The 26,351-nt window shown below is 43.8% G+C and overlaps 1 protein-coding gene, 1 long non-coding RNA gene and 1 pseudogene across 9 annotated transcripts in view; 2 read left to right on the forward strand and 1 right to left on the reverse strand.

Annotated features, from left to right (window-relative positions):
- Positions 1-240: 240 nt before the first annotated feature.
- LOC129481663 (membrane protein BRI3-like) lies at positions 241-698 on the forward strand (annotated as a pseudogene).
- A 1,987-nt stretch (positions 699-2,685) lies between these two features.
- Positions 2,686-13,403, reverse strand: LOC134736671 (uncharacterized). The gene is made up of 4 exons (XR_010120854.1): positions 13,336-13,403; positions 10,248-10,394; positions 8,167-8,285; positions 2,686-4,857 (listed from the first exon to the last, which is right to left on the reverse strand). It is a non-coding gene; the product is annotated as an uncharacterized lncRNA (long non-coding RNA).
- A 6,049-nt stretch (positions 13,404-19,452) lies between these two features.
- BCAT1 (branched chain amino acid transaminase 1) overlaps positions 19,453-26,351 on the forward strand; it is a 139,892-nt gene continuing 132,993 nt past the window's right edge. For 6 of the 8 annotated variants that reach the window (XM_063639613.1, XM_063639608.1, XM_063639612.1 and 3 more), the window contains exon 1: positions 19,538-20,069. In XM_063639613.1, the coding sequence (XP_063495683.1) occupies positions 20,064-20,069 (6 nt within the window). In that variant the 5' untranslated portion in view covers positions 19,538-20,063. Of the gene's footprint in view, positions 20,070-26,351 lie in introns of all 8 variants that reach the window. The other 2 variants (XM_055280361.2, XM_063639605.1) reach the window with 2 other exon arrangements.

A 26,351-nucleotide genomic window follows, 5' to 3' on the forward strand; every position in this document is an offset into this window, starting at 1 on the left:
GCACAGAGAATACACCTGTGTCAATGAGTTGAGGAGACATTGTTGGGAGTATGGGGAGGCCAACGCAGCCAGGGTTTGCAGAACACAGTGCTGAAGAGGAGTGGGGGAAGGAGAACTCTGCGGATCTGCAGCGAGTGGATCCCTCCATCCCTTATGCAGGTACTGGTCAGCACACATCTGTGAGGAAACTTCTCAAGATTAGGGTCCCCACTGGGGCCGACTGAGCTGAGTGGGTCTGCCATGGACCACAAGCCCCTGCTGCAGAAGTGGCCGCTGGCTTACACAACCTGGAGGCCGTCCAGGGCAACTATGCACGCAGCCTGCCCAGCTATGGCACCACCCCTGCCAGCCCCTGCCAAGGCCCTATCCCTACCTCATCACAGGGGTACCCACTCGCCACCCCAGGGTCTACAACATCCACAGCCCGACCACCACCTGGTACCTTGCCAACTCCATCATGGTTGTGGGAAGCTGTCCCGTCTGCAGGGTTGGAGGTGCTGGAGGACGGCTTCACCTTCCTGGGCATCTTCCCGGTCATCATCTTATGCCCCTTTGGGTTCATCTACTGTTTTGCCTTGAGGAAGCAAAGATGCCCCAACTGTGGGGAGACTTTCGCTGAAAGGGAACACCACGCCTGGCTTTCCTACACCCAGTTCTCTTTTTCTAATGTAAATTTTGTGTATAGTAGTTTTATATGATTAAGCTTCAGAACTCTTTTTTTGTGTGTTGTTGTTGTTGTTGTTTGAGTCAGAATTTCATTCTTGTCATCCAGGCTGGAGAGCAATGGCACGATCTTGGCTCACCGCAACCTCTACCTCCCAAGTTCAAGCGATTCTCCTGCCTCAGCCTCCAGAGTACCTGGGACTACAGGCACCAACCACCACGCCTGGCTAATTTTTGTATTTTTAGTAGAGACTGGGTTTCACCATGTTGGACAGAATGGTCTGAAACTCCGGAGCTCAGGTGATCCGTCCGCCTTGCCCCCCAAAAGTGCTGGGATTACAGGTGTGAGCCACCGTGCCCAGCCTCGGAAATTTTCTGTAAAGCGAGATGGGATATATGTGGCACCTGCAAGCCACGGTTTCCTGGAACGTGGAGAGGCGCTGTGCTGCTCCCTCCCAAGGTTAATGACTACTCAATAAAGCACTGCTTGGCCAGGCACAGTGGCTCACGCCTGTAATCCTGGCACTTTGGGAGGCTGAAGTGGGTGGATCACAAGGTCAGGAGTTTGAGACCAGCCTGGCCAATATGGTGAAACTCCGTCTCTACTAAAAATACAAAATTTATGGCCGGGCGCGGTGGCTCACGCCTGTAATCCCAGCACTTTGGGAGGCCGAGACGGGCGGATCACGAGGTCAGGAGATCGAGACCCTCCTGGCTAACACAGTGAAACCTCGTCTCTACTAAAAATACAAAAAATTAGCCGGGCGCGGTGGCAGGCGCCTGTAGTCCCAGCTACTTGGGAGGCTGAGGCAGGAGAATGGCGTGAACCCAGGAGGCGGAGCTTGCAGTGAGCTGAGGTCGGACCACTGCACTCCAGCCTGGGTGACAGAGCAAGACTCCGTCTCAACAAAAAAAAAAAAAAAAAAAAAAAAAAAATAAATAAATAAATAAATAAATAAAAATAAAAATACAAAATTTAGTTGCATGTGGTGGTGGGCACCTGTGGTCCCAGCTACTCAGGAGGCTGAGGCAGGAGAATCACTTGAACCCAGGAGATGGAGGTTGCAGTGAGCTGAGATCACGCCGCTGCACTCCAGCCTGGGCGACAGAGCAAGACTCTGTCTCAAAAAACAAACAAGCAAGCAAAAAAACACAGAGCCTAGAATAGTGGACATTCTCACCAATCAGAGTGGGAAAACTTTGTAATACATGGAATATTGGGTACGGAACTCAGAAGAGTATTTCCTCAGAAGTGGGACAAAATCACTCTTGACTAAGGACTGCTCTGGTCACATCTAACAAAGTTTAAAAGTAATGAAAGATAGGCTGGGCCTAGTGACTCACACACCTGTAATCCCAGCACTTTGGGAGGCGAGGTGGGCAGATCATTTGAGGTCAGAAGTTGGAGACCAGCTTGGCCAACATGGCAAAACCCCCGTCTCTACTAAAAATATAAAAATTAGCCAGGCATGGTGGTGCATGCCTGTAATACCAGCTACTTAGGTGGCTGAGGCATGAGAATTGCTTGAACCTGGGAGGCAGAGGTTGCAGTGAGCTGAAACTGCACCATTGCACTCCAACAGGGGTGACAGAGCAAGACTGTCTCAAAAAAAAAAAAAAGGAAAGATAAAACTGGTTCCAACTGACAGTTGTGTCCCAGGACAAGGCACAAGAATATCGAAATGAAAGCAATACAAGAATACCTATTACTCAACAAGACAAAATTCACAATGTCTGGCATTCAACAAATATGTGACATGCAAATAAGCAAGAAAATATGACCCAAAATGAGGAGAATTATCAATAACTGGGGCCGGGCGTGGTGGCTCACGCTTGTAATCCCAGCACTTTGGGAGGCCGAGGCGGGCGGATCACGAGGTCAGGAGATCGAGACCACGGTGAAACCCCGTCTCTACTAAAAATACAAAAAAAATTAGCCGGGCGTGGTGGCGGGCGCCTGTAGTCCCAGCTACTCGGAGAGGCTGAGGCAGGAGAATGGCATGAACCCAGGAGGCAGAGCTTGCAGTGAGCCGAGATCTCGCCACTGCACTCCAGCCTGGGCGACAGAGCGAGACTCCGTCTCAAAAAAAAAAAAAAAAAAAATTATCAATAACTGAAAGGGATCCAGAAATGAGATTGAGAATAGAATTCATAAGCAAGTATATTAAAAGTTATAATGAATATATTGCATTATAAATTGTGTTTTATATGTTCACAAAGGTAGAGGAAACATAAGTATGTTAATATAAAGAAGATATTTAAATGACTCTTTCATCCCTGCAATTTCTGAGAAAAAAATAAGACTCAAATGAAATTATACAAAATAAAAAACATAATATTTGAGATAAAATAGAGACTATGTTAACAGTAGATTAGATGCTGCAAAAGAAAAAAGGTTAGTAAACTTAAAGAAATATAAACTATTGAAAATGAGACAAAGAAAAAAGCAATGGAAAATAAATACAGTATTAGCTATGGGACAACTTCAAGAGGCCTAATATATATAAAATTATAGTCTCTGAATTATTCAAGAGAGAAGGGCATTCAACCTCAGAAAGCTGATTGAAAGAAAAACTAAAAAGCAAAATAAAGACAAAAATTAAGAAAAAATAAAAATATGCTATGTGTGGTGGCTCACACCTGTAATCCCAGCACTTTGGGAGGCCAAGGCAGGAGGATTGCTTGAGCCCAAGAGTTCAAGACCATCTTGGGCCACAAAGTGAGGCCCTGACTCTGCAAAAAATGAAAACTATTAGCCAGGTGTGGTGGCATGAACCTGTAGTCCTAGCTATTTGGGAGGCTTAGGCAGAAGGATTGCTTAAGGCCAGGAGTTCAAGGCTGCAGTGAGCTATGATTGTACCACTGCACAAGCCTGGGCAACAGGGAAAGACCTTGACTCTATTTGTAAAAAGAAAGAAAGAAAGAGAGAAAGAAATGAAAAAGAGAAGAAACTGAAAAAATAATTGCTAAAAACTCCAAATTTGACAAAAACTGTAAACTCATAGATTGAAGAAGCTCAACAAACCCCAAGTGAAAGAAACATGAAGAAAACTATGCCAAGGCACCTCATAATCAAATTGATTAAAATTAGTGACAAAGAGAAAATGTAAAAAATGCAAGAGAAAAAAGGCATATTACAAACAGAGGGACAAGCATAAGGATTACAGCAGATTCTCAGTGTAAACAATGCAAGCCAGGAGATAGTAGAACAATGTCTCTAAAGTATTAAAAGAAAAACAGTGCAGGCCCATTAGCTCATGCCTATAGCACTTTGGGAGGCTGATGCAGGAAGATGGCCTGAGACCGGGAGTTCAAGACCAGCCTGGGCAACTTAGCAAGACCCCTGTCTCTACAAAAACTTAAAAAAAAATTTAACTGGGCGTGGTAGCATGTGTCTTGAAATCTATTTTATCTGATTAAGTATAGCTATTCCTACTCATTTTTAGTTTCCATTTGCAGGGAATATATTTTTCCATCCCTTTATTTTTAGTCTATATGTATATTTATAGATGAAATGTGTTTCTTATAGGCAACAGATCATTGGGTCTTGTTTTTAAATCCATTCAGCCATGATATGTCTTTTGATTGGAGAGTTTATTTCATTTGCATTCAATGTTATTTTTGATAAGCAAGGACTTATGCCTGCCATTTTGTTATTTGTTTTCTGATTGTTTTGTGGTCTTCCTTTTAGTGAATGCGATTTTCTCTGGTGGTATCTTTTAATTTCTTGCTTTTTAGTTTTCGTGTATTATGAACTCAAAGTGTCTGAGACAGGCCTCAATCAATTTAGAAAGTTTATTTTGCCAAGGTTAAGGATGTACCCTCAGGAGGCTGTGTCCTGGCAACACGTGCTCAAGGTGGTCAGGGTACCGCTCACTTTTACACATTTAGGGAGACATGAGACATCAATCAATATGTGTAAGATATACATTGATTTGGTCCAGAAAGGCAGGACAACTCAAAACACGGCGGGATGGGGAGGGATGGGGAGGAGATAGTTCCAGGTAGATAAGGTGTGGTTCCAGGTAGATAAGAGACACAAAGTTACATTCTTCTGACTCTTTGATCAGCCTTTCACTGAATACACAATTTACATGTTGGGGAACAAAAAGGAATAGTCACTTACGCCTTAGTCTGGCTCAATGAATCTGCCTTTGTCTCAGATGAGCAGAGAGATGACTTTCTGTCTGGCACCTGTGAAGACAAGGTATCAATTTACATCACAAGGGTGAAATTCAACAGAATTGTTCTAGGGTAAAGATTTTGAGGCCCAGAAGGAATTTCCTTATGAGCAAATTGTGATGGAGGTATATAGCTTTTAAAACATCTTTGTAGTTACATTATTTAGGAATAGAATGAGAGGCAGGTTTCCCTGATGTAGTTCCCAGCTTGACTTTTCCCTTTAGCTTAGTGATTTTGGGGTCCTAAGATTTATTTGCCTTTCACAGTGTCTGTTATATTGTCTTTGATTTGACATTACCATGAGGCTTGCAAATAGTACTTACAACCCATTATCTTAAACTGATGACAACTTAATACTGATTGCATAAACAAACAAGCAAAGAGAAAGCAAATAAAAGCTCTACACTTTAACTTCATTCCTCCACTTTTTAACTTTTTGTTGTTTCTGTTTATGTATTATTTTACTGCCTGTGTCTTGAAAAGTTGTTGTAGTTATTTTTTTTGATTGGCTGATCTTTTAGTCTTTCTGCTCAAGGTATGAGTACTTTATACAGCACAATTACAGTTTTATAATATTCTGTTTGTCTGTGTACTTACTATTACCAGTGAGTTTTTTGCCTTCAGATGATTTCTTATTGCTCATTAACATCCTCTTCTTTCAAACTGAAGAACTCTCTTTAATATTTCTTATAGGACAGGTCTAATGTTGATGAAATCCCTCAGCTTTTCTTTGTCTAGGCAAGTCTTTATTTCTCCTTCATGTGTGTAGTATTTTTTGATCAATTCTGCTATTAAGAGATTGTAATTCATTCTTCAGTATATCAACTGCATTTTTCAGCTCCAGAATTTCTGATTGATTCTTAACTATTTCAATCTCTTTGTTAAATTTATCAGATAGTATTCTGAATTCCTTCTCTGTGCTATCTTGAATTTTGTTGAGCTTCCTCAAAGCAGCAATTTTGAATTCTTTGTCTGAAAGGTCACATATCTCTGTGTCTCCAGAGATATGTGCCTTAGTTAATTCATTTGGTGGATTCATGTTTTCCTGGATGGTCTTGATGCTTGTGGATGCTTATTGATGTGTGGGCATTCATGAAATTAGGTATTTATTTTCTTTATCGTAGTCTTTGCAGTCTGGGCGTGTTTGTACCTGCCCTCCTTGGGAAAGCTTTCCAGGTATTCAAAGAGAGTTAGGTGTTGTGATCTAAGTTTTTGTTTACTGCAGACTTATCTGCATTAGAGGGCATCCCAAGCCCAATAACACTATGGCTCTTGAAGACTCAAGAGGTACTGCCTAAGATCTGCAAGAATTCTCTGGATTACCAGAAGGAGCCCTTGTTCTTTTCCTTTATTTTCTTTGAAACAAATGGAGTCTCTCTCTCTGTGCTGAGCTGCCTGGAGCTGGGGGAGAGGTGACATAAGCACCCCTGTGGCCACCATCACTGGGACTGTGCTGGGTCAGACCTGAAGCCAGCACAGCACTGGGTCTCACCCAAGTCCCACAGTAACCACTGCCTGGTGACAGCCTATGTTTGTTCAAGACCCCAGGGTTCTACAATCAAGAGGTGGTGAAGCCAGCCGGGCTTGTGTCCTGTGTTATCTTGAATTTTGTTCAAGAGTGACTAGCTCTCCAGATTCCAGGCAGGACTAGAGATGCCATCTGGGAGCCAGGTCCTAGAGTTGGAAACCTTAGGAATTTACCTAGTGAACTATTCTGCTGTGGCTGAACTGACAGCCAAGCTGCAAGGCAAAGACCTTCTCACTCTTTTCTCCCCTTTCTACAAGCAGAGGAATCTCTCCCCATGACCACCACCACCCCAGGCCCATGGCAAATACTGTCTGGCTACCATCGATGTTCACTTAAGGCCCAAGGGCTCTTCTGTCAGCTTTTGGTGATGTTGGCAGTTCTGAGTCTGTTCCTTCAGGGAAGTGGGCTCCCCTCTGGCCAGCGCAGGTCCAGAAATACTGTCTAAAAGCCAAAACCTGGAATCAGAGACCCCAAGAGTCTAGTTGGTACTCTACCCCACTGTGGGCAAGCTGGTACCTAAGCTATAAGACAAAGTCTCCTTACTCTTCCCTCTCCTTTTCTCAAACAGAAGGAGTCCCTCCCTGTAGCCACCACAGATGGGAATGTGCTGGGTCATATCTGAAGCCATCACATCTCTGAGTCTCACTCAAGGCCCATGGTACCACTGCTGATTATTTAGGGCCCAAGGGTTCTTTTTTTTTTTTCCAAGACAGAGTCTTGCTCTGTCACCCAGGCTGGAGTGCAATGGTGCGATCTCGGCTCACTGCAACCTCCACCTCCTGGATTCAAGTGATTCTCTTTCCTCAGCCTCCTGAGTAGCTGGGATTACAGGTGTCTGCCACCATGCCCAGCTAATTTTTTGTATTTTCAGTAGAGACAGGGTTTCACCATGTTGGCCAGGCTGGTCTCGAACTCCTGACCTTGTGATCCACCCGCCTCAGCCTCCCAAAGTGCTGGGATTACAGGCGTGAGCCACTGCACCTGGCCTGGCCTAAGGGTTCTTTAGTCAGCAGGTGTTGAATTCTGCTAGGACCGGGCCCTTCCCTTTGAGGTAGTGAGTTCCTTTCTGGCCCAGAGTGTGCTTAAAATGTCATCTGGGAGCTAGGGCCTGGAATGGGGCTGTCAAGACTCTGCCTGTCCTATTGTAGTGCCCAATCCTACTGTAGCTGAGTTGGTGTCCAACTTGCGAGACAAAGCCCTCTTTACTCTTCCCTCTCCTCTCCTCAAGCCTGAAGGAAGGCGTCTCTCCCAGAGCTGCAAGCTGTGCTGCCTGGGGTTAGGGGAGTGGTGGCACAAGCACTTGCTTGCCTGCCCTGGCTGGTTTCTCACTAGGTCACGTGCTCCTTAAGTCCACTAGCTCTCAGCCCAGCACAGCACCAGGACTTGCCCAGGAATTGCAGTCCTTGTGGCCTAGATCACCTTTCACATTTATTTAGGACCCCAGAACACTTTAACCCGTTGTGGTGAGGCTTGCTAGAACTCAGGTTCCAGCCACTGGGGTGGGTGATTCATCTTTGGCTAACTCTAATCTAAATGCTCCCTCTGCTGGTGCTGGCTGAGTTTCACCCAGTGTTGCTTTCTGCTGACAGGACAGCACTGAGTTCCAACGCAAAGTCCCACAATCACAATCACTTCCTCCCCTAAGCATATAGATTCTCTCTCCATGCCATATGGCCTCTGCCAAGGGATGAGGAAAGGGTGGTATTGGCAATTCAAGACTTTCTTTCTTTCTTACCCTCTTCAGTGCCTCTTTCAGTGATGTGAAGTTAAAACCAAGTACTGTGATTAGTCACCTGATTTTTGGTTGTTATGAAGGTGCTTCTTTGTGTGGATAGTTGTTCAATTTGGTGTTCCAGTGGGGAGGACAGTCGGTGGAGTCTTCTATTGAGCCGTCTTGCTCTGCCTCTTCCTCCTGAAGGATAATGTTTCAATGAAAAATTTAGAGATACAGTAATTCTGGGAGATGAAAAGATCTAGTTCAGTTGTGTTAAACTTTGGTATGCACAATAATATATCAGTATCTCAGGTGGTTACTAAAATGCAGATGTTTGTGTTTTACCCCCATACCTTACTCCCTAGTAATTATGAATCAGTAGATCTTGGATGGGACCTGGGGGAGAGCATCTTTAGCAGAAGTCAAGGGTATAACTATGGAAAGGAATGGTTTATGTAGAGTAGAAATAAAGATCATCCAGATTCTAGGTGTTGGTCCTCACTTGAAGACCTAAGATAATGGCAAGGTTCTGGATAGAGAGGAAACTTGTGAACCAAATAAGGAAACCTTCATCTTTTTGAAACAGAGAGCCTAAGTAGGTAATAAATAATAGTGTGGAGAGGACATAAAAGAGAGTGACTTGAACCTAATTCAGTATGCTCTAAGCATTATCTTTAGAACCATCAGTACATTTGATTTGGGTAAAGGGAAGAGTATTTGGGCAATGGTGATCGAGTGAAAAGTGTTTTATAGAAAAAAATCTCATAGAATAATTTTAAAAAACATTATGATCAAAGATGATAATAAGAGCTTATATTTATTGAACATTTACTATGTGCGAGGCACTATTTTGATTACTTCATGCATATTAAGTCTTAATACTCATGAAAACCATGGGCTTTATTTTCCCCATTTTACAGGTAAGGAAAATAAGGCTAAGATAGGTTAATATGTCAAAATGTCATGAGGATACCAGTTAGGTAGCTAAAGTCCGGGCCAGGCGCAGTGGCTCACGCCTGTAATCCCAGCACTTTGGGAGGTCGAGGTGTGTGGATTGCCTGAGGTCAGGAGTTCAAGATCAGCCTCGCCAACATGGTGAAACCCTGTCTCTGCTAAAAATACAAAAATTAGCCAGGCATGGTAGTGGGCACCTGTAATCCCAGCTACTCGGGAGGCTGAGGCAGGAGAATTGCTTGAACCCAGGAGGTGGGGTTGCAGTGAGCTGAGATCGCACCACTGCATTCCAGCCTTGGCAACAGAGCAAGACTTCATCTTAAAAAAAAAAAAAAAAAAAGGAAGCTAATGTCCAAAGGAGAGATGACAGAAGTTTGAAATAAGATATTCTAATGAGTGTGAAGAGCCAAAGACAAATTTAAGAAATTATAAAGGGAAATCTTTGTAATAATAAAGGGACATTATAAATGATCAGATTGGAAGAGAGTTCAGGAAAGGTAGGATCTGATGTTGACTGACTGTTGTTTGGGATACTGGTTTAATAGCGTTGTTATTAAGAAAGATAGAAGGCTGGGCCCGGTGGCTCATGCCTGTAATCCCAGCAATTTGGGAGGCTGAGGCTGGCCGATCACCTTAGGTCAGGAGTTCAAGACCAGCCTGGTGAAACCTCATCTCTACAAAAAAATACGAAAATCAGCCGGGCATGGTGGCGTGCCCCTGTAATCCTAGCTATTAGGGAGGCTGAGGCAGGAGAATTGCTTGAACCCAGGAAGTGGACATTGCATTGAGCCGAGATTGCACCACTGCACTCCAGCTTGGGCAACAGAGCAAGGCTCTATCTCAAAAAAAAAAAAAAAACAAAGAAAATTCAAGAAGAGTCTACCAAGCATGCAACACATAGTAGCAAGACACACACACATATACAAACACACATGCACACACACAGAGAAAGATTTAAGAGTAAATATAAGTTAATTATATATACAATAAAAGTCTACTGAGTTATACATGCCTTTGGGTCAGACATGTGGAAATGTACATTAGTCAGAATTATGAGTAGAGTGCTCTTGAAGCAGGTGACACTGGAGTATGTGTGTTATTGAAGCCAAGAAATTCTTCTGGTGATAGTAATAAAATATTTGAACAGAAGTGGCAAAGCAGTAAAGATTAATTATGTCATATAACAAAACTTTTGAAGGGAGGCACCTCCAGGTTTGGCAAGGTGGCTCAGTGATGTCCGCAACAGCCCAGTCTCTTTCTTTTTTCTTTGCCATCCTCAATATTTGGTTTTTGATCTTGGGCTTGCCACTCATGGTTGCAGGATGGTTGTTGGCAGCACTCTGAAACATTTATCTGTATACAACATTTAAAACAAGAACAGAATGCGGTGAGAAACAAAGAATAGTATTGTGATTGCCAGGGCTGGGGGAAGGGGAAAATGTTGCTGATCAATGGCAACAGATATAAAATTTCTATTATGCAAGATGAGTAAGTTCTAGAGATCTGCTGTATAACATTGTATGTATAAATAACAGTACTGAATTGTGCACTTAAAAATCTGTTAAGAGAGGCCAGGCATGGTGGTCCACACCTATAATCCCAGCATTTAGTGAGCCTGAGGTGGGAGGGTCACTTTAGCCCAAGAGTTCAAGACAAGTCTGGGCAACAAAGTAAGACCCTATCTCCACAAAAAATACAAAAGTTAGCTGAGTGTGGGGGTGCACGCCTTTAGTCCTAGCTACTTGGGAGGCTGGGGCTGAAGGATCACTTGATCCCAGGAGTTGAAGGCTGCAGTGAGCCATGTCACACCACTGCACTCCACCCTGGGTGACAGAGCAAGACCCTGTCTAAAAAAGCAAAACAAAACAAAACAAAACAAAACAAACCTCAGGCATGGTGGCTCATGCCTGTAATCCCAGCACTTTGGGAGGCTAAGGCGGGTGGATCACCTGAGGTCAGGAGTTCAAGACCAGCCTGGCCAACTTGGAGAAACCCTGTCTCTACTAAAAAATACAAAATTAACTGGGGGTGGTGGCGCATGCCTGTAATCCCAGCTACTCGGGAGGCTGAGGCAGGAGAATCGCTTGAACCCAGGAGGTGGAGGTTGCGGTGAACCGAGATCATGCCATTGCACTCCAGCCTGGGCAAAAACAGCAAAACTCCATCTCAAAAGAAATAAAAAAAAAATCTGTTGAGAAGATAGAGCTGTTAAGCATACTTACTATAATAAAATTAAGAAGGCAGAAAGAGGAAAAAGAAGAGAAAGAGAGGGAGGAGGAGGTGGAGGTGGGGAAGAAGAGGGAGTAGGAGGAGGAAAGGAAGAAGGAAAAGAGGGAGGCACCAGTAAGCTCTCCTTGCCTGATTTATGTTTTCCTAATCAAAAGGGAAATCCTTAAAAGCTCCTGGGGTGACTTTCCCTTAAGTCTCATTGATCCGAACTTGATTACTTGATCTTCTCTACCTCAAGAGAGTATGGAACAGTAAATATACTGCAAAGTACAATGAGATTGTCATCACTACCTTAGATTAATTATTCATCCCCCAGGACAAGGCATATTCTGTATCCTCACTCTAGAAAAAAGAACCGGCCGGGCGCGGTGGCTCAAGCCTGTAATCCCAGCACTTTGGGAGGTCGAGGCGGGCGGATCACAAGGTCAGGAGATCGAGACCATCCTGGCTAACACGGTGAAACCCTGTCTCTACTAAAAATACAAAAAATTAGCCGGGCGTGTTGGCAGGCGCCTGTAGTCCCAGCTACTTGGGAGGCTGAAGCAGGAGAATGGCGTGAACCCAGGAGGCAGAGCTTGCAGTGAGCCGAGATCGCGCCACTGCACTCCAGCCTGGGGGACAGAGAAAGACTCCGTCTCAAAAAAAAAAAAAAAAAAAAAAAAAAAAGAAAGAAAAAAGAACCAGGGGTCTATTAGAAGAAAAAAGAGAAACAATGGATTTTTGTTATTTTTATTTTTATTGTTTGAGACAGGGTCTCTCTGTGTCTCCCGGGCTGGAGTGCAGTGGTACAATCACGGCTCACTCAACCTCCCAAGCTCAAGTGCTTTTGACACTTCAGCCCCCCGAATAGCTGGGACTACAGGCATGCATCACCACGCCTGGCTAATTTTTGTATTTTTTGTAGAGATGGGGTTTCGCCATGTTGGCCAGGATGGTCTCAAACTCCTGGGCTCGAGCCATCCACCTGCTTTGGCCCCACAAAGTGCTGGGATTATAGGTTTGAGCCACTACGCCTGGGAAAAATGGCCCGTTGCTAGATAAGTAAGAGTATTAGCCAAGGGGTAGATGGATTTCCCTATGGAGAGCATTTAAAATGAATTAGAAAAAAAAAAATAGCCGGGCTCCGTGGCTCACACCTGTAATCCCAGCACTTTGGGAGGCTGACGTGGGTGGATCACCCGAGGTCAGGAGGTCAAGACTAGCCTGGCCAACATGGTGAAACCCCATCTCTACTAAAAATACAAACATTAGCTGGGCGTGGTAGCAGGCGCCTGTAATCCCAGCTCCCTGGGGCGGGGGCGGAGGGGGCGGGGCGGGTGGTGGCGAGGCAGGAGAATGGCTTGAAACTGTGAGGCAGAGTTTGCAGTGAGCCGAGATTGCGCCTTCGCACTCCAGCCTGGGGAAGAAGAGCAAGACTTCGTCTCAAAAAAAAAAAAAAAGAAGAAAAAAAATTAAGGACATGGGATGAAACCCTAAGGGAGAACACTATCTGAAGAGATGTTAAGAGGTAAAGAGATTGTGAGGGATTGGGAAAGCAGACTCTGAGAGGTAGTCAGTAGGCTAACACCATGGTCATTACAAAGAAGATAGTTCTGTGTTTTCACAGAATGTATCCCAGAGAAGAGTAGCTAAGACTTACACACCAGTAATTATAGAAACAGTACTGCCGGGCGCGGTGGCTCACGCTCGTAATCCCAGCTCTTTGGGAGGCCGAGGCGGGCGGATCACGAGGTCAGAAGATTGAGACCACCGTGAAACCCCGTCTCTACTAAAAAATACAAAAAAATTAGCTGGGAGTGGTGGCGGGCGCCTGTGGTCCCAACTACTCGGAGAGGCTGAGGCAGGAGAATGGCGTGAACCCGGGAGGCGGAGCTTGCAGTGAGCCGAGATCCCGCCACTGCACTCCAGCCTGGGCGACAGAGTGAGACTCTGTCTCAAAAAAAAAAAAAAGAAAGAAAAAAGAAACAGTACTGTATTAGTCTGTATTAGTCTGTTCTCATGCTGCTAAGAAAGACATACCCAAGACTGGGTAATTTTATAAAGGAAAGAGGTTTAATGGACTCACAGTTTCACATGGCTGGGGAGGCCTCACAATAATGGCGGAAGACAAGGAGGAGCAAGTCATATCTTAACACGGACGGCAGCAGGCAAAGAGAGAGTGAGAATCAAGCGAAGGGGATTTTTCCTTATAAAACCATCAGATCTCATGAGACTTACTCACTGCCACAAGAACACTATGGGGGAACCACCCCCATGATTCAATTATCTCCCACTGGGTTTCTCCCACAACATGTGGGAATTAGGGGAGCTACAACTCAAGATGAGATTTGGGTAGGGATGCAGCCAAACCATATCAAGTACAAAAGTTGGTGTGGGTCTATAAGCAGGGTTTCTCAACTTTGGCACTATTGACATTTAGGACAAGATTTTTTTTTTTTTCGAGACAGAGTCTCGTTCTGTCACCCAGGCTGGAGTGCAATGGCGTGATCTTGGCTCACTGCAACCTCCACCTCCTGGGTTCAAGCAATTCTCCTGCCTCAGCCTCCCAAGTAGCTGGGATTACAGATGGCTGCCACCACGCGCAGCTAATTTTTGTATTTTTAATAGGGATGGGGTTTCACCATGTTGGTCAGGCTGGTCTTGAACTCCTGATCTCAGGTGATCCTCCCACCTCGGCCTCCCAAAATGTTGGGATTACAGGTGTGAGCCGCCGTGCCTGGCCCAGATAACTCTTTATTGTGGGAGCTTGTCCTGTGCATTGTAGGATGCCTGGCAGCATCCCTGGCCTCTACCCATTAGGTGCCAGTAGCAAATCTCCCCCACTCCCCTAGGTATTATAATAAAAATGTCTTCAGACATTGCCAAATCTCCCCAGGGGGACAAAATCACTTCTAATTGGGAATCACTGGTTTATAACAAAGAGTGCTTCAGGAAAGGCTGCAAATGGGGCAATAGTAATTAAAATGGATCTCGAAGACTGGATATCATTTAGGCAAGCAAAGTCGGAGGAAAAGAAATTCCAAGGAGCATTTGTGCAGAAGCAATAATGGAAGATTTCAGGCGTGCTTAGGCACACAACATGTACTCATGTCAGGCTCTCACCAGAGCATCTGAGTGCAAGTTGCATGATTTTGAACAGGAGAAAAAAATCTAATCAGAACGGAGGACTAGGGAGATTACTAGCCATCTGTGTGTTGGGTGGATTGGGGCAGGGAGAGATTAAAGGCAGGGATAACAGTAATCCAGGGGGAAGGTACAATGAGTGACCAAACTAGGGCAGTGAGAGTGGGAACTGAGCGGGATGACCGTGAGAGATTTTGTGGAGATAGAATTGGGACGGCTTAGTGATTACTGGATGGGGGAGGCCCATATCTTTCTCTCTTGCTTTAAGTACTATCTATAAAGATAGGAGCTATATGAAAGTTTGGAGGCTGGATAATTGGAAGCACATTAATGACATCAGCAGAGAGAGGGAAGCAGGTTAAAGAGGGAAGATTATGTGCTTCGGTTCGGATTAATTGGGCTTGTTAGAATAGAGATGAACCAGAGATCTAGTATCATTTTAGAAGTTATCAGACTACAGGTCATAGTAGAGACACTAGAGTACAGAGTATAAAGAGGAGATTCAAGATCAGATACAGGTAGGATGAACGCCTTGCCTATATTTAAAGGGCATGAGATGATCGTAAATGAGGTATAAGGACCTGCCAGAGAGGCTGGAGGAGATTCCGAATCCTATCGTGGAAGGGAGGAGTTTCAAGGAGAAGGAGGACAGCTTTGTGGGTCAGGGTGGGAAGTATCCTGAGGGGTTCTAGAGAACTAGCAGAAAGAAGACTTTACAATATCCTTTCAAGATAGATAGGAATTAATTTATTTTTTACTTTTATTTTTATTTTTTTGAGATGGAGTCTTGCTCTGTCACCCAGGCTGGAGTGCAGTGGCGCGATCTTGGCTCACTGCAAGCTCCACCTGCTGGGTTCACGCCATACTCCTGCCTCAGCCTCCAGAGTAGCTGGGACTACAGGTGCCCACCACCACGCCCGGCTAATTTTTTGTATTTTTAGAAGAGACAGGGTTTCACTGTGTTAGCCAGGATGGTCTCGATCTCATGACCTCATGATCTGCCCGCCTCGGCCTCCCAAAGTGCTGGGATTACAGGCGTAAACCACCGCGCCCAGCCCAGTAAGTCTAATTTTACATGGGGATTAGGTACTAGAGTGTGTACAACAAGGCTAAAAATAAATCCAGTGAGTCAAAATTGTCATGGGAAATTTCCCAAAAAGTACAGTATAAATGATTTTCGAGTATTGAACTTGGTGTGTGTGTGTGTCTGTGTGTGTATGCATGTGTGTGTGCACATGTATGTAATGGGCAATGAATGCAAGTATTATAGGAAATATAAAAACAGTACAATTTTGAAGTATTTTTTATTATGAGAAATAGAGAAAGAGAACGACATTGTTTTCTGAGTGTGTAGAGTAGAATTTTAGAGTAGATTTTCCTCTTTTAAGACAGAGTATCATTGCTTTATGTAAACTCTCCTATTCAAATTCCAGGAACTCAAGGCAGAGAATATTTGTGAGTTTCTGCTTTCCTAGAGAAAATTTAGTAAGATACAGGGAAGACATTCTGCAGGTAGTTGGCACATATTTTTCATAATGATGGCAATAAAAGCCTTTGTTAATAACAGTGAGGACAAAATGAAGCTGGACTGTCTGGGGCTCTGAAGTCAACCTCAAAGTTAGTGTCTATTAGAAATGTTAGAGATGCTGTCTCTTCTTCAGTAAAAGACACTGCCCATAGATAGGTATATGGTATATAGCCAGTTTGGATCCAGTTTTCCTTAAATATCTTTTACTGTGACTTGTTTGAAGTACAGTGTCACTGACAGAGTAACAACCTTGGTTGATGCTGTGCCTCATCATTTGGGAAAAGCATATGTGTTGTCTGGGAGAGAAGCTTTGGGAGTTTACAGTTGACAATGAGGGAGAACTGTGGGGCCTTTCTATCAACACTAGAGGGAAATGGGAGGAGAGACGTAGCTAGATTGTTCTTATATTCTTTTTTTTTTTTTTATTTTTTTTGGAGATGACGTCTCACTCTGGCACCAGGCTGGAGTGCAGTGAAGTGTGAAGTGATCACAGCTCACTGCAGCCTGGATCAACTGGGCTCAAGTGATCCTTCCACCTCAGCCTTGGGAGTAGCTTAGACTGCAGGTACATACCACCACAACCAGCTAATTTTTGCATTTTTTGTAAAGACTGGGTTTTGCCATGTTGCCCAGGCTGGTCTTGAACTCCTGCTTTGACGTCCCAAAGTGCTGGGATTACAGGCGTGAACGCCCGGCCCTCATATTCTTCTGTGGATGTTAATTCCCTAACTTTCTCACTTCCCTTCAAGCTCTTTATTTATTTATTTTTTTAAATATATACTACCTTCTCTCTTCCTTTGTTGCTAACATCAAAAGAATCCTTACGTAGGGGTAACAGCAACAGGGACAGGGTCGGGGGTGAAACCGTACCTTCAAGCCAAAAACAGCCTGAAGGCTGAAAGACCAGACTGCTGGTCCTGGATGAAATCCATGACGCAGAGTGAGAATTTCTGTTCCTGTTTGCCTACCCCTCCCCTATTCTGAGCCCATAAAAAGCCCCAGGACTCAGCCTCATGGAGGGGACTTTCCTGCCTTCGGGTAGGGGGACCACCCCCGCTTCCCTCTCTGCTGAAAGCTGTTTCATCCCTCAGTAAAACTCCCTGCCTTGCTCACTCTTTGATTGTCAGCACATCTTCATTTTTCTTGGGCATGGGGCAAGAACTCAGGAACCAGTGTGCAAGGCAAACTTGACTCAGGTGGGCAAACTGTGTGGGGTGCCTCCTGCAGCAGATGGTGTGCCCCGAGCTAGGCCTCTGGCATTGCCGGCCAGAGGTCCTTGACTGGTAAAGGGACTGAGAAAAATCCTGCATTGGGGGAGAGGGGGGCGAGGGGCGGTCATTGGATCTAGGAGTAATTGCCAGGCTTGCTCTAGAACTTATTAATGCATTTATATCTATGACCCCATCGCGCTCTATCCCCTTATCACTCTTTCTCATAAAATTTACCACATGGTACTTGTTTTTTTTGTTTTTTGTTTTTTTTTTTTGAGACTGAGTCTCGCTCTGTTGCCCAGGCTGGAGTGCAGTGGCATGATCTCGGCTCACAGCAACCTCTGCCTCCCAGGTTCAAGCGATTCTTGTGACTCAGCCTTGTGAGTAGCTGGGATTACAGGCACCCCCCCACCACGCCCGGCTAATTTTTAGTAGAGATGGAGTTTCACCATGTTGGCAAGGCTGGTCTCGAACTCCCGACCTCAAGTGATCTGCCTGCCTCAGCCTCCCAAAGTGCTGGGATTACAGGTGTGAGCCACCATGCCCGGCCATAAAGTAGCATCTTTATTGAGATATAATTCACATAACATACAATTCACCTATTTAAAGGATATAATTCAGTGGTTTTTAGTGTGTTCACAGTGTTGTGTAACCATTACCACAATCTAATTTGAGAACATTTTAATCAATTCAAAAAGAAATACAATGCCCATGAACATTCACTCTCCATTCCACCCTGTCCCCAGATTGAAAACAACTACGTGTTTTCTGTCTCTATGGATTTTCCTGTTCTGCACATTTCAGATAAGTGGAATCATAATATGTAGTCATTTGTGAGATGCTTCTTTCACTTTGCATACTTTTCAAGGTTCATCCATGTCACCACATGTAATCAGTACTTCATTTCTTTTTATTGCAGAATACAATAATATTCCGTTGTATGGATTATACCATGTTTTATTTACCCATTCCTCAGTTGATAGACATTTTGCTACCTGATTTAAAAGCTTACTTTCTGTTTCTCACACTAGTATATAAGCTTCATGAGGGTGAGAACATTTTTGTTGTTTCCCACTCAGTCTCTAGCATTTTGCACATGGCCTGTCTCATGTCAGTGCCAGGTTCAAACCTATCTAGCTGTGCTTACACTGACGGGGGCCAGGAGTTTTCACAAGGACTCAATGGCTGATTAAATGCTAACAGATTCAGAGTTCTCAGGGGCAGAACTTCTGCAAGCATTTTGGCTGTGGTCAGTTACTTTCAGGTTTTCATTACTTTTCGGTTTTCACAGCCTTCCGCAAGTGCCCATAGCCATTATCTCAGCTGCCTCTCTCTTTACTCTCTTGCCAGTGGTGCCAGGCCACAGCAGGTGTTATCTTATCACCTCAGTCCACCATACATATGCTTATCACTTTGAGGGGTCAACAATTTCACCAGAGGCTGAATCCCTTGTTATAAATGGCTCCATTTTGAGACATTTCCGATTACAAACCACTGTTATATACCAGCCTAGCATGTAGAAATCACTCAGTACATTTATTGAACATGTAATTTAACCATTCATTCACCTGACCAACAGTCATTAAGCACTGACACATTTGTTTTCAACACTCCCTCTCTTCCAAGGCAGGCCACTTGGTATGGGAGATAAATATGACAAAGGATCTGCCCTTAAGAATCTCATAATCCACTGAAGTGACAACTGTGCAAACAAATAAAGTAAAATTAAGAAGCTGGGCACAGTGGCTCACATCTGTAATCCCAGCAATTTGGGAGGCGGAGGCGAGGGGATTGCTGAGGCCAGGAGTTCAAGAGCAGCTTGGCCAATTTAGTGAGACCCCCATCTCCATTAAAAAATAATAACATAAAATAATTGATTTTGAGAAAGGATATGGACAAAGTGCAGCACATAGACCAAGGGCCCAATTCTGTTTGAGGGCATTGGAGGCAACTTCCACAGCAAAGACTTGGGTTGAAATTTACAAAAATAGGAGTTTGCCAGCTTGACAGAGAGGGAGCGGAGGTCAACCAGCAGCACACTTAAGCAGTCATGGAGGCTGGCCTAGGAGCTGGACATGGAAAAGTGGCAATCCTGGAGCTTTGTATAGCTGTGGGGAGGGAACTTACAGGGGACCAACTAGGCTACTGGGCAATTTCACATTATAAAGAATTTTATATGCTCAAATTAAAGGATTAAAAATTTCCCCCTATGTACATAATAAATTGGCAAAAATGGTTATATTTGAGGGTGGACTAAAGAACTCCGGGAAAGAGATTGGCAAACCAGGCACATGTTCTTGACTATTGCAAAAGTACATTTAAAGTAGCCGCGGGGGATGCACGTATACTTTTGGGCAGGATTGTGCCGCGGTCCTCTCAGCATGCAGCAAAGTTACTTTGGGGACAGTAGGGAGGCGGGCAGGAGCCAGTGATGAGAGAACGGCAATCAACATTTGACCTCTGATCTGTTTCTTTCCTCCTCCTTGACGTCCCCATATAAATGTTACACGGGCATCCCCACACTCGGGTACGCACCCACAGTGACTGATTCGGGGGTAACCGTGTCACTTGCTTGCAACACTGGCACCTCCGCCCTGCACCCCAGAAATGAGCAGTGAGTGAGGCCCGGGTCTAGGCGCTGGCTCCGAATCTTCGGGCTGGAGAGACTCCACCGTCTGGGGGCGGCCTGGGGGAGCAGCCTCAGTGTCTTCCTGCTGATGCAATCCGCTAGGTCGCGAGTCTCCGCCGCGAGAGGGCGGGTTGCAATCCAGCCCGCCACGTGTACTCGCCGCCGCCTCGGGCACTGCCCCAGGTCTTGCCGCAGCCGGGACCGCGCTCTGCAGCCGCAGACCCGGTCCACACGGTCACGGGCTGCGACCCTTGGGATCTGCCCTCCGCTCAGCTCGAGCTTCCCTCGTGGCCGACGGAACAATGAAGGTAACTAACTACTTATGGTTTTGTCTGTGTTTTACAAAAATGTGTGCTTGAATTGAACCGGCGATTTCTCCAAGAAACACAGTTGGCAGGGAGGGGAGGAAGGCGGGACAACCATGGCTTTTATCCCCCGCAAACGTCTGCAGTATCTTCTTTATCAATCGTAGTTTGCGGGGACCGTGCGTTCTGTTCAGATTTCGGTTTAACCTCCACTCGCAGGACGTGCCTTCTCGGACTTTTTCACATTCGCTTTTGGGAACGGAGGTGAAAGGCTGCTACAGCTCCCTCCCCTGCTTGTGAAGTTTGGAAAGGAAGTGAGGGCTTCTCTCAGTTTCTTCTATGCACTGGAGGTGGGGAATTTTGGAGAGGAGGTCTGGGGATGTCCCGGGCTGTAAATGCGCTTTCCTGCAGCGTGTGTGTGATGCGGGAGGGAGCGGCTGCAAGAGTTGACCCGGGTGGAGAGGGGAGGGAGAATGATCTTTTCTCTGTTAAAAGCAGAAGGCCCCTCTTATTTTGTTTCTTGTGGAAATTAAAGCTTCTAGGAGTTACAAATGATAGACGCCTAAGGGCGTTCATTTGTTAAACCAGTGAGCACCCTAATGGCTCTGATCTTGCTAATCAAGGATAATTAGCCTAGCTGCCTATTATTTCTGACGATTTAGGTGTAGGGATGTACACCGTTGAGTGTTTTGTTTTCCTGGTTTCATACACTGGAAAACTGCAATCGCATATAAAACCCGAAGAGCAACTTTTTCCAAGGAAAGTGAAGATATTCTTGCCATCTAACATTTTGGAATTGAGATGACCACAATGCAACCTGAACTTCTGGTAGGAATAAAGCCACGTTTCAGAGTTTCGAAGGAGGGAGATGAAGCGTGGTTCTCAACTGCTCTTATCTACAACCCATCCCAGACCATAGTTTCACTTAGAAGAAATAATATGTAAATAGCGCCTTTGATGTCAAACAAAAACTTTCACTACAATTAAACAGTAACCGAGTGGAAACTATGCGTTTTTGTATTTAACAGAGATCACACAACCTTTCTTCTATAGTTAGAGCTTCTATTTCTGGCCTCCTCATGCTCGTTTCATTTTAGATGAAAAACACACTTTAGTTGATTATAGCTTTAGTAAGTAAAAGGAGAAAACTGTAAGAATGAACAGTCTTGCTTTTCCAGCTTTTTCCTGTCCATGTGGAGTTGTGGTTGTTACGCATTTTTGTAGATCCAAAATCCCCTGTCCCTTCCACAAGGTACTTTTATAACATGGGAAACTAGGTAAGATATCTACAAGTAGTCTCTTTTCTGTTTCCTGATATTTCCTAAGATTAAGAAAGAAATGATTGTATTCTAGGTGTGATCGAAGAAGTATGGGAGGTTCCATTAAGTTAGTTTTATCACAATATTTCAAACATCTTTCCACTTATCTCTTAAATATATATTGCTATCACAAGCTTGATTTTTAAAAAAAATGTTATTTGCACATGGCATCTTGATTGCCTTTGTCCTCAGCAAATTCTCCGGGCTTAAGTCATGCATGAGCTTGTATTTTAAGATGGACACATGCAGAATGGGCAACTGGATAAGAAACATAGTATATACACTGAGTAGCATGTGTACAAAAATGGTAAGTGTGTATTATGACTTAATAGATTTAGATGGAGATTTAAAAATGATACACATGTGAATGGGATGGAGGCAAGGGAAGTCCGCGTGTGTGTGTGTGTGTGTGTGTGTGTGTGTGTGGAGGGAAGACCGTGTGTGTGTGTGTGTGTGTGTGTGTGTGTGTGTGTGTGTGTGTGGAGGGAAGACCGGAGGCCTAGTGGGGAGAGAGGTTTTACATTCCAGACACAGGATGTGGCCCCTCAGGCTAGGCTCAGAGATGTAAAGCTAGTTAAGCTGGCCTAACAAAAGGGTGGTGGTTAGAAAAAGGAAAAAAAGGTGGGGGTTGGGAAGGAAAAGAATTTAATGCTGGCCAATATTTTCATCTGATAAGTTTCAGTAATGAGTAATTTCACTTGATTTCAGAACTACAGAGAGAAAAGGGAAAAAATATTTTTCCTTTTGTACGCAAGAATTTCTCTTGCTTTTCAGCCCATTAGAACCAGATCTAATTATTTGAAATCAGTTTAAAACCTTATTACGAAAGGAAGTTGAAAACATTTGATCACAATTGAGGTTTGTACTATGGACTAAAACCAAGATGTGCTTTCTGTCAGTAGCTGTGCAACTCCCTGAAAAAAGAAAAATAGCTCAGAGCTATCTGAGCTTTGTGAAAGCTACACAATTTATCAGGCCCAGAGAGACAGGAGTGTGAGACTTCAGCCACGCCCCCCGTACCCATGCGCAGGAGTAGTTATTTAAAGACATTTTGTTCCTGACTAACTGCCTCACTCATTATGTTCCTGGAATTTGTGATACAAAAAAACAATGTTTAGCCTATCAATAGTTTATATAGTTTATGTTATTTTAATATAAATTCTTCTCAACTTAGAAACTGCCTCTTTTTTCTTTTAAAAACCCACTTGTAACTGCTGTATATATTCAGGGCAACTTGATTTCGTGTTTCCTTGGTTGCAGTCCTCAAATTTGACCTCAATATACTCTCTACTTATATAAATCTTGTCTCAGTTTTGTCCGTAGGCTGACATTCCAATTGTTTTCCTAATTATATGTTTTGTTCCTTATTTCTCATGTCTAGAAATAAAGCAAGGGAAGTAAACAGCTGGAAAGCTGGTAGAGGTGTTATTAACCTAACCGAGAGGGCTGGGCTTGTGAGTAAATTATTTCTGTGCATAAATGAAAGATTGTTTCTAAATGGTGGCTATCTTGAGCCTTTGGATTAGTTACATCTTTTGGGGTTTCAGGTTGCCGGCTTCTTTATATGGCCTCTTCTCAATTGGTGTAGGAAGTTGGAAGATAAAGAACTTTCTCTATTTCCCTTTAGTGTTGGTAACCACAGTTTCTTTAAATAACAGATGCCCACCCCAGGGAAACCCAGTGGCATGATCAGCTTTATGCTCAGGAAGGTTTGGTTACTGTATTGGAGAGTGAGAATCTGGGACCTTCCATGATAGACATAATTGTCCCAGGTATCCTCTACTTTCTATATGATGCTATCATTCTTTTTTCTTTTCTTTTTTTCTTTCTTTTTTTTTTTTTGACAGAATCTCACTGTGTTGTTCAGGCTGGAGTGCCGCAGAGTGATCTCTACTCATTGCAACTTGTACCTCCTAGGTTCAAGCAATTCTTGGGCCTCAGCCTCCTGAGAAGCTGGGATTACCACCACGCCCAGCTAATTTTCGTATTTTTTTTGTAAAGATGGAGTTTTGCCATGTTGGCCAGGCTGGTCTGGAACTCCTGGCCTCAAGCAATCCGCCCATCTCGGCCTCCCAAAGTGCTGGGATTACAGGCATTGTGCTATCATTCTTTTTGAGCACAGGAGGAAACTATGGCTGATCTGCTCATTTTACGATCAAAAATATAGGCAGCTTTTGTATTGTAACATTATCCCCTTAACAGCTGTCCAAATGGTCTATACATTTCACCTAACATAAGGTAAATGTTCCTCCTGATGGCCTTTCCTGAGCCTCTGTCCATTCAACTAAGGCCACTGCGATGGGATTGTATGCAGTTCAGCCAAGACATAAATGTGAGGTGCAACTCACATTTTTTAAATGTTTCAAAATTAAGCATTTAGGTGCTTTTATTCATAAACACGACTTTGCGAATATTGGTAAACAGTTTCATCATAAGACCTTGTCAGTGACTCACAATGTCAATGTTGAAGGCAAAGGAGAATCTATCTTTTCTGGAACACCAGGTTCAGGTATCAGTTTCAACTATGCTTATAATTTGTGCTCTGAAGTCCACAAAGCTAAATTATCTTTCCCTTAAAAATTGAGTACTCATATCCTTAAAATAGCTTGGAAATCAGATTATCTTATGAATACAGCATAGCATGTCACATAAACATTTTTCTACTGTACCTTTTTGGTGGGAAAGACTATTTTGCAAAACATTTTTCTTGTGTTCAGTAATTAATGGGAAAAAGAAAATCTAAAAGAAAGAGACAGTTATGTCCCAAAAATACAGGACAATGGAGGAATGGAAACAAGGAAGACCAATAAAGAAAAAAATAGAGGAAATTTCATTACAAGGAATAAACTGAAGTCATACTGAAAAACATGTGGCTCTTTCTTATTGAAAGTTGTGAAATACTTGTAAAACTCCGCTAGTTCCATTAAGAATAGTCTTTAATCTAAAAAGAACCAATTCATTTGTCAGTTCTTTATTCTGATGTGTAGATTTGAATGTTTCATCAATTGCATTTACAGTTTATCCCTCAGTGCGAGAACTGTTTTTGCTGTTTTGACTATAAATGGATATCTGCTTTAGGAAGACTTAGGAAGCCTGGGACATAGGATTACAGATCAAATTCTGTTTGACTCCATAGAAATCGAGACGGAAGGAGCACCTGTTGGGATATTCTAGACCAAACATTCCACAGCTGTCTCTTAACGTGACTGACAAAGAGACACAGTTGAGACGAAGTTTGGGTATATCCTGGGATGAGGCCAAGGGTGGACTTGCACAGGATGGTCACAGGGCAGTTGTTAGCATTCCACCACTACATAAAAGGGTGATTTTGCCAAGTGCATTTCATTTCATTTCAGTTGATTTAGGTACCAAGTTATATTGTTTTGACTTTAGGACTAGATGTGAGTTCAGGAATTTGAAATCATAATAAATGTTTCCTTGAACTTTGAAGATAAAAGGTAGAGTTAAAAGACAGCTGCAAAGTCTACATGGGGAAGCATAATACGTGACTCAGGGTTCCATGGTTTTCAGTGTCAGTGAGTGCTCTGTACACTTATAAGAATAGTGCTGGTGTTTATAGAAGAAACACATGCGAGTTTGAGGCAGGACTTCCTTGCTTAATTGGTGCTTTTGCTTTCCATTTTCTAAATGCCATGCAAACTACCTTTTTTTTTTTTTTTGAGACGGAGTCTTGCTCTGTCACCCAGGCTGGAGTACAGTGGTGCGATCTCGGCTCACTGCAAGCTCTGCCTCCTGGGTTCACACCATTCTCCTGCTTCAGCTTCCCGAGTAGCTGGGACTACAGGCACCCACCACCACGCCCGGCTAATTTTTTGTATTTTTAGTAGAGGCGGGGTTTCACCGTGTTAGCCAGGATGGTCTCGATCTCCTGACCTAGTGATCCGCCCGTCTCAGCCTCCCAAAGTGCTGGGATTATAGGCATCAGCCACCGCGCCTGGCCTCAAACTGCTTTAACTGAAAACATTCTTCTAAGGAAAGCATCAGAAAACTTACTAGAATTGCTTAATAATAAATAAATAATACAAATAAAAGAGCAAAATGAGAAAGTAGACAGACTCCTAGTCTATTGTGCTATTGATCTCTCCAGGTTCTAGGCTTTCTTGGGTCTGACACCACTTTGTAAATATATATATATATTTTTTCCAGATAGGGTCTCATTCTGTCACCTAGGCTGGAGTGCAGTGGTACAACCATGGCTCACTTCAGCTTCAACCTCCTGGGCTCAAGTGATCTTCCTGCCTCAGTCTCCTGAGTAGCTGGGACCACAGGCACGTGCCACCACACCCGGCGAACTTTTGTATTTTTTGTAGAGATGGGGTTTCTCCATGTGGCACTGGCTGGTCTTGAACTCCTGGGCTCCAGTGATCCACCCACCTTGGCCTCCAAAGTGCTGGGATTACAGGCATCCATCACTGCACCGGGCCAGTTTGTAAATCTTATGAAAAGTATGGCCAATCTTTTGCAAAATGTGCAAACACATATAGACACAAAGTTTTATATCTAAGTTATTGGTTATTAAAGCCAGGACAATAGAGTGCATATAGCATGGAAGACAGGTAGAAAAGACTGAAATGGTTTAGTTATTCAGAGCAGTGGAGAGCTATTGGCTCTTGCCTTTGCAATCAGCTGAGATATGAACCTATATAAGCAGAAGCTTCATGCTGCCATTTGAATATTGAAAATCTCTACTTGCCTTTTAGTTCAAGAGATAAACAACCAATGGTTTGTTTGTTCACAGCACATAAGTTATCACTTTCTTCTTTGTTTCATCTCATCAAGATCTAAGGTGTATAGTTACAGAATAGAACTCGGTTCATACCATCTGCACCCCAATTTCTTTGATCTTCAACTAGTTTGGAAGTGTGTGTGGGTGTTTTCTTAGCCAAGGTTAATATGCAATTTCTCAGTGGAGTGTAGGAGTTTGGGGTGCCTAGCTTTCCTACTT

This window comes from Symphalangus syndactylus, chromosome 5, assembly GCF_028878055.3.
Source record: "Symphalangus syndactylus isolate Jambi chromosome 5, NHGRI_mSymSyn1-v2.1_pri, whole genome shotgun sequence".
NCBI lineage: Eukaryota > Metazoa > Chordata > Mammalia > Primates > Hylobatidae > Symphalangus > Symphalangus syndactylus.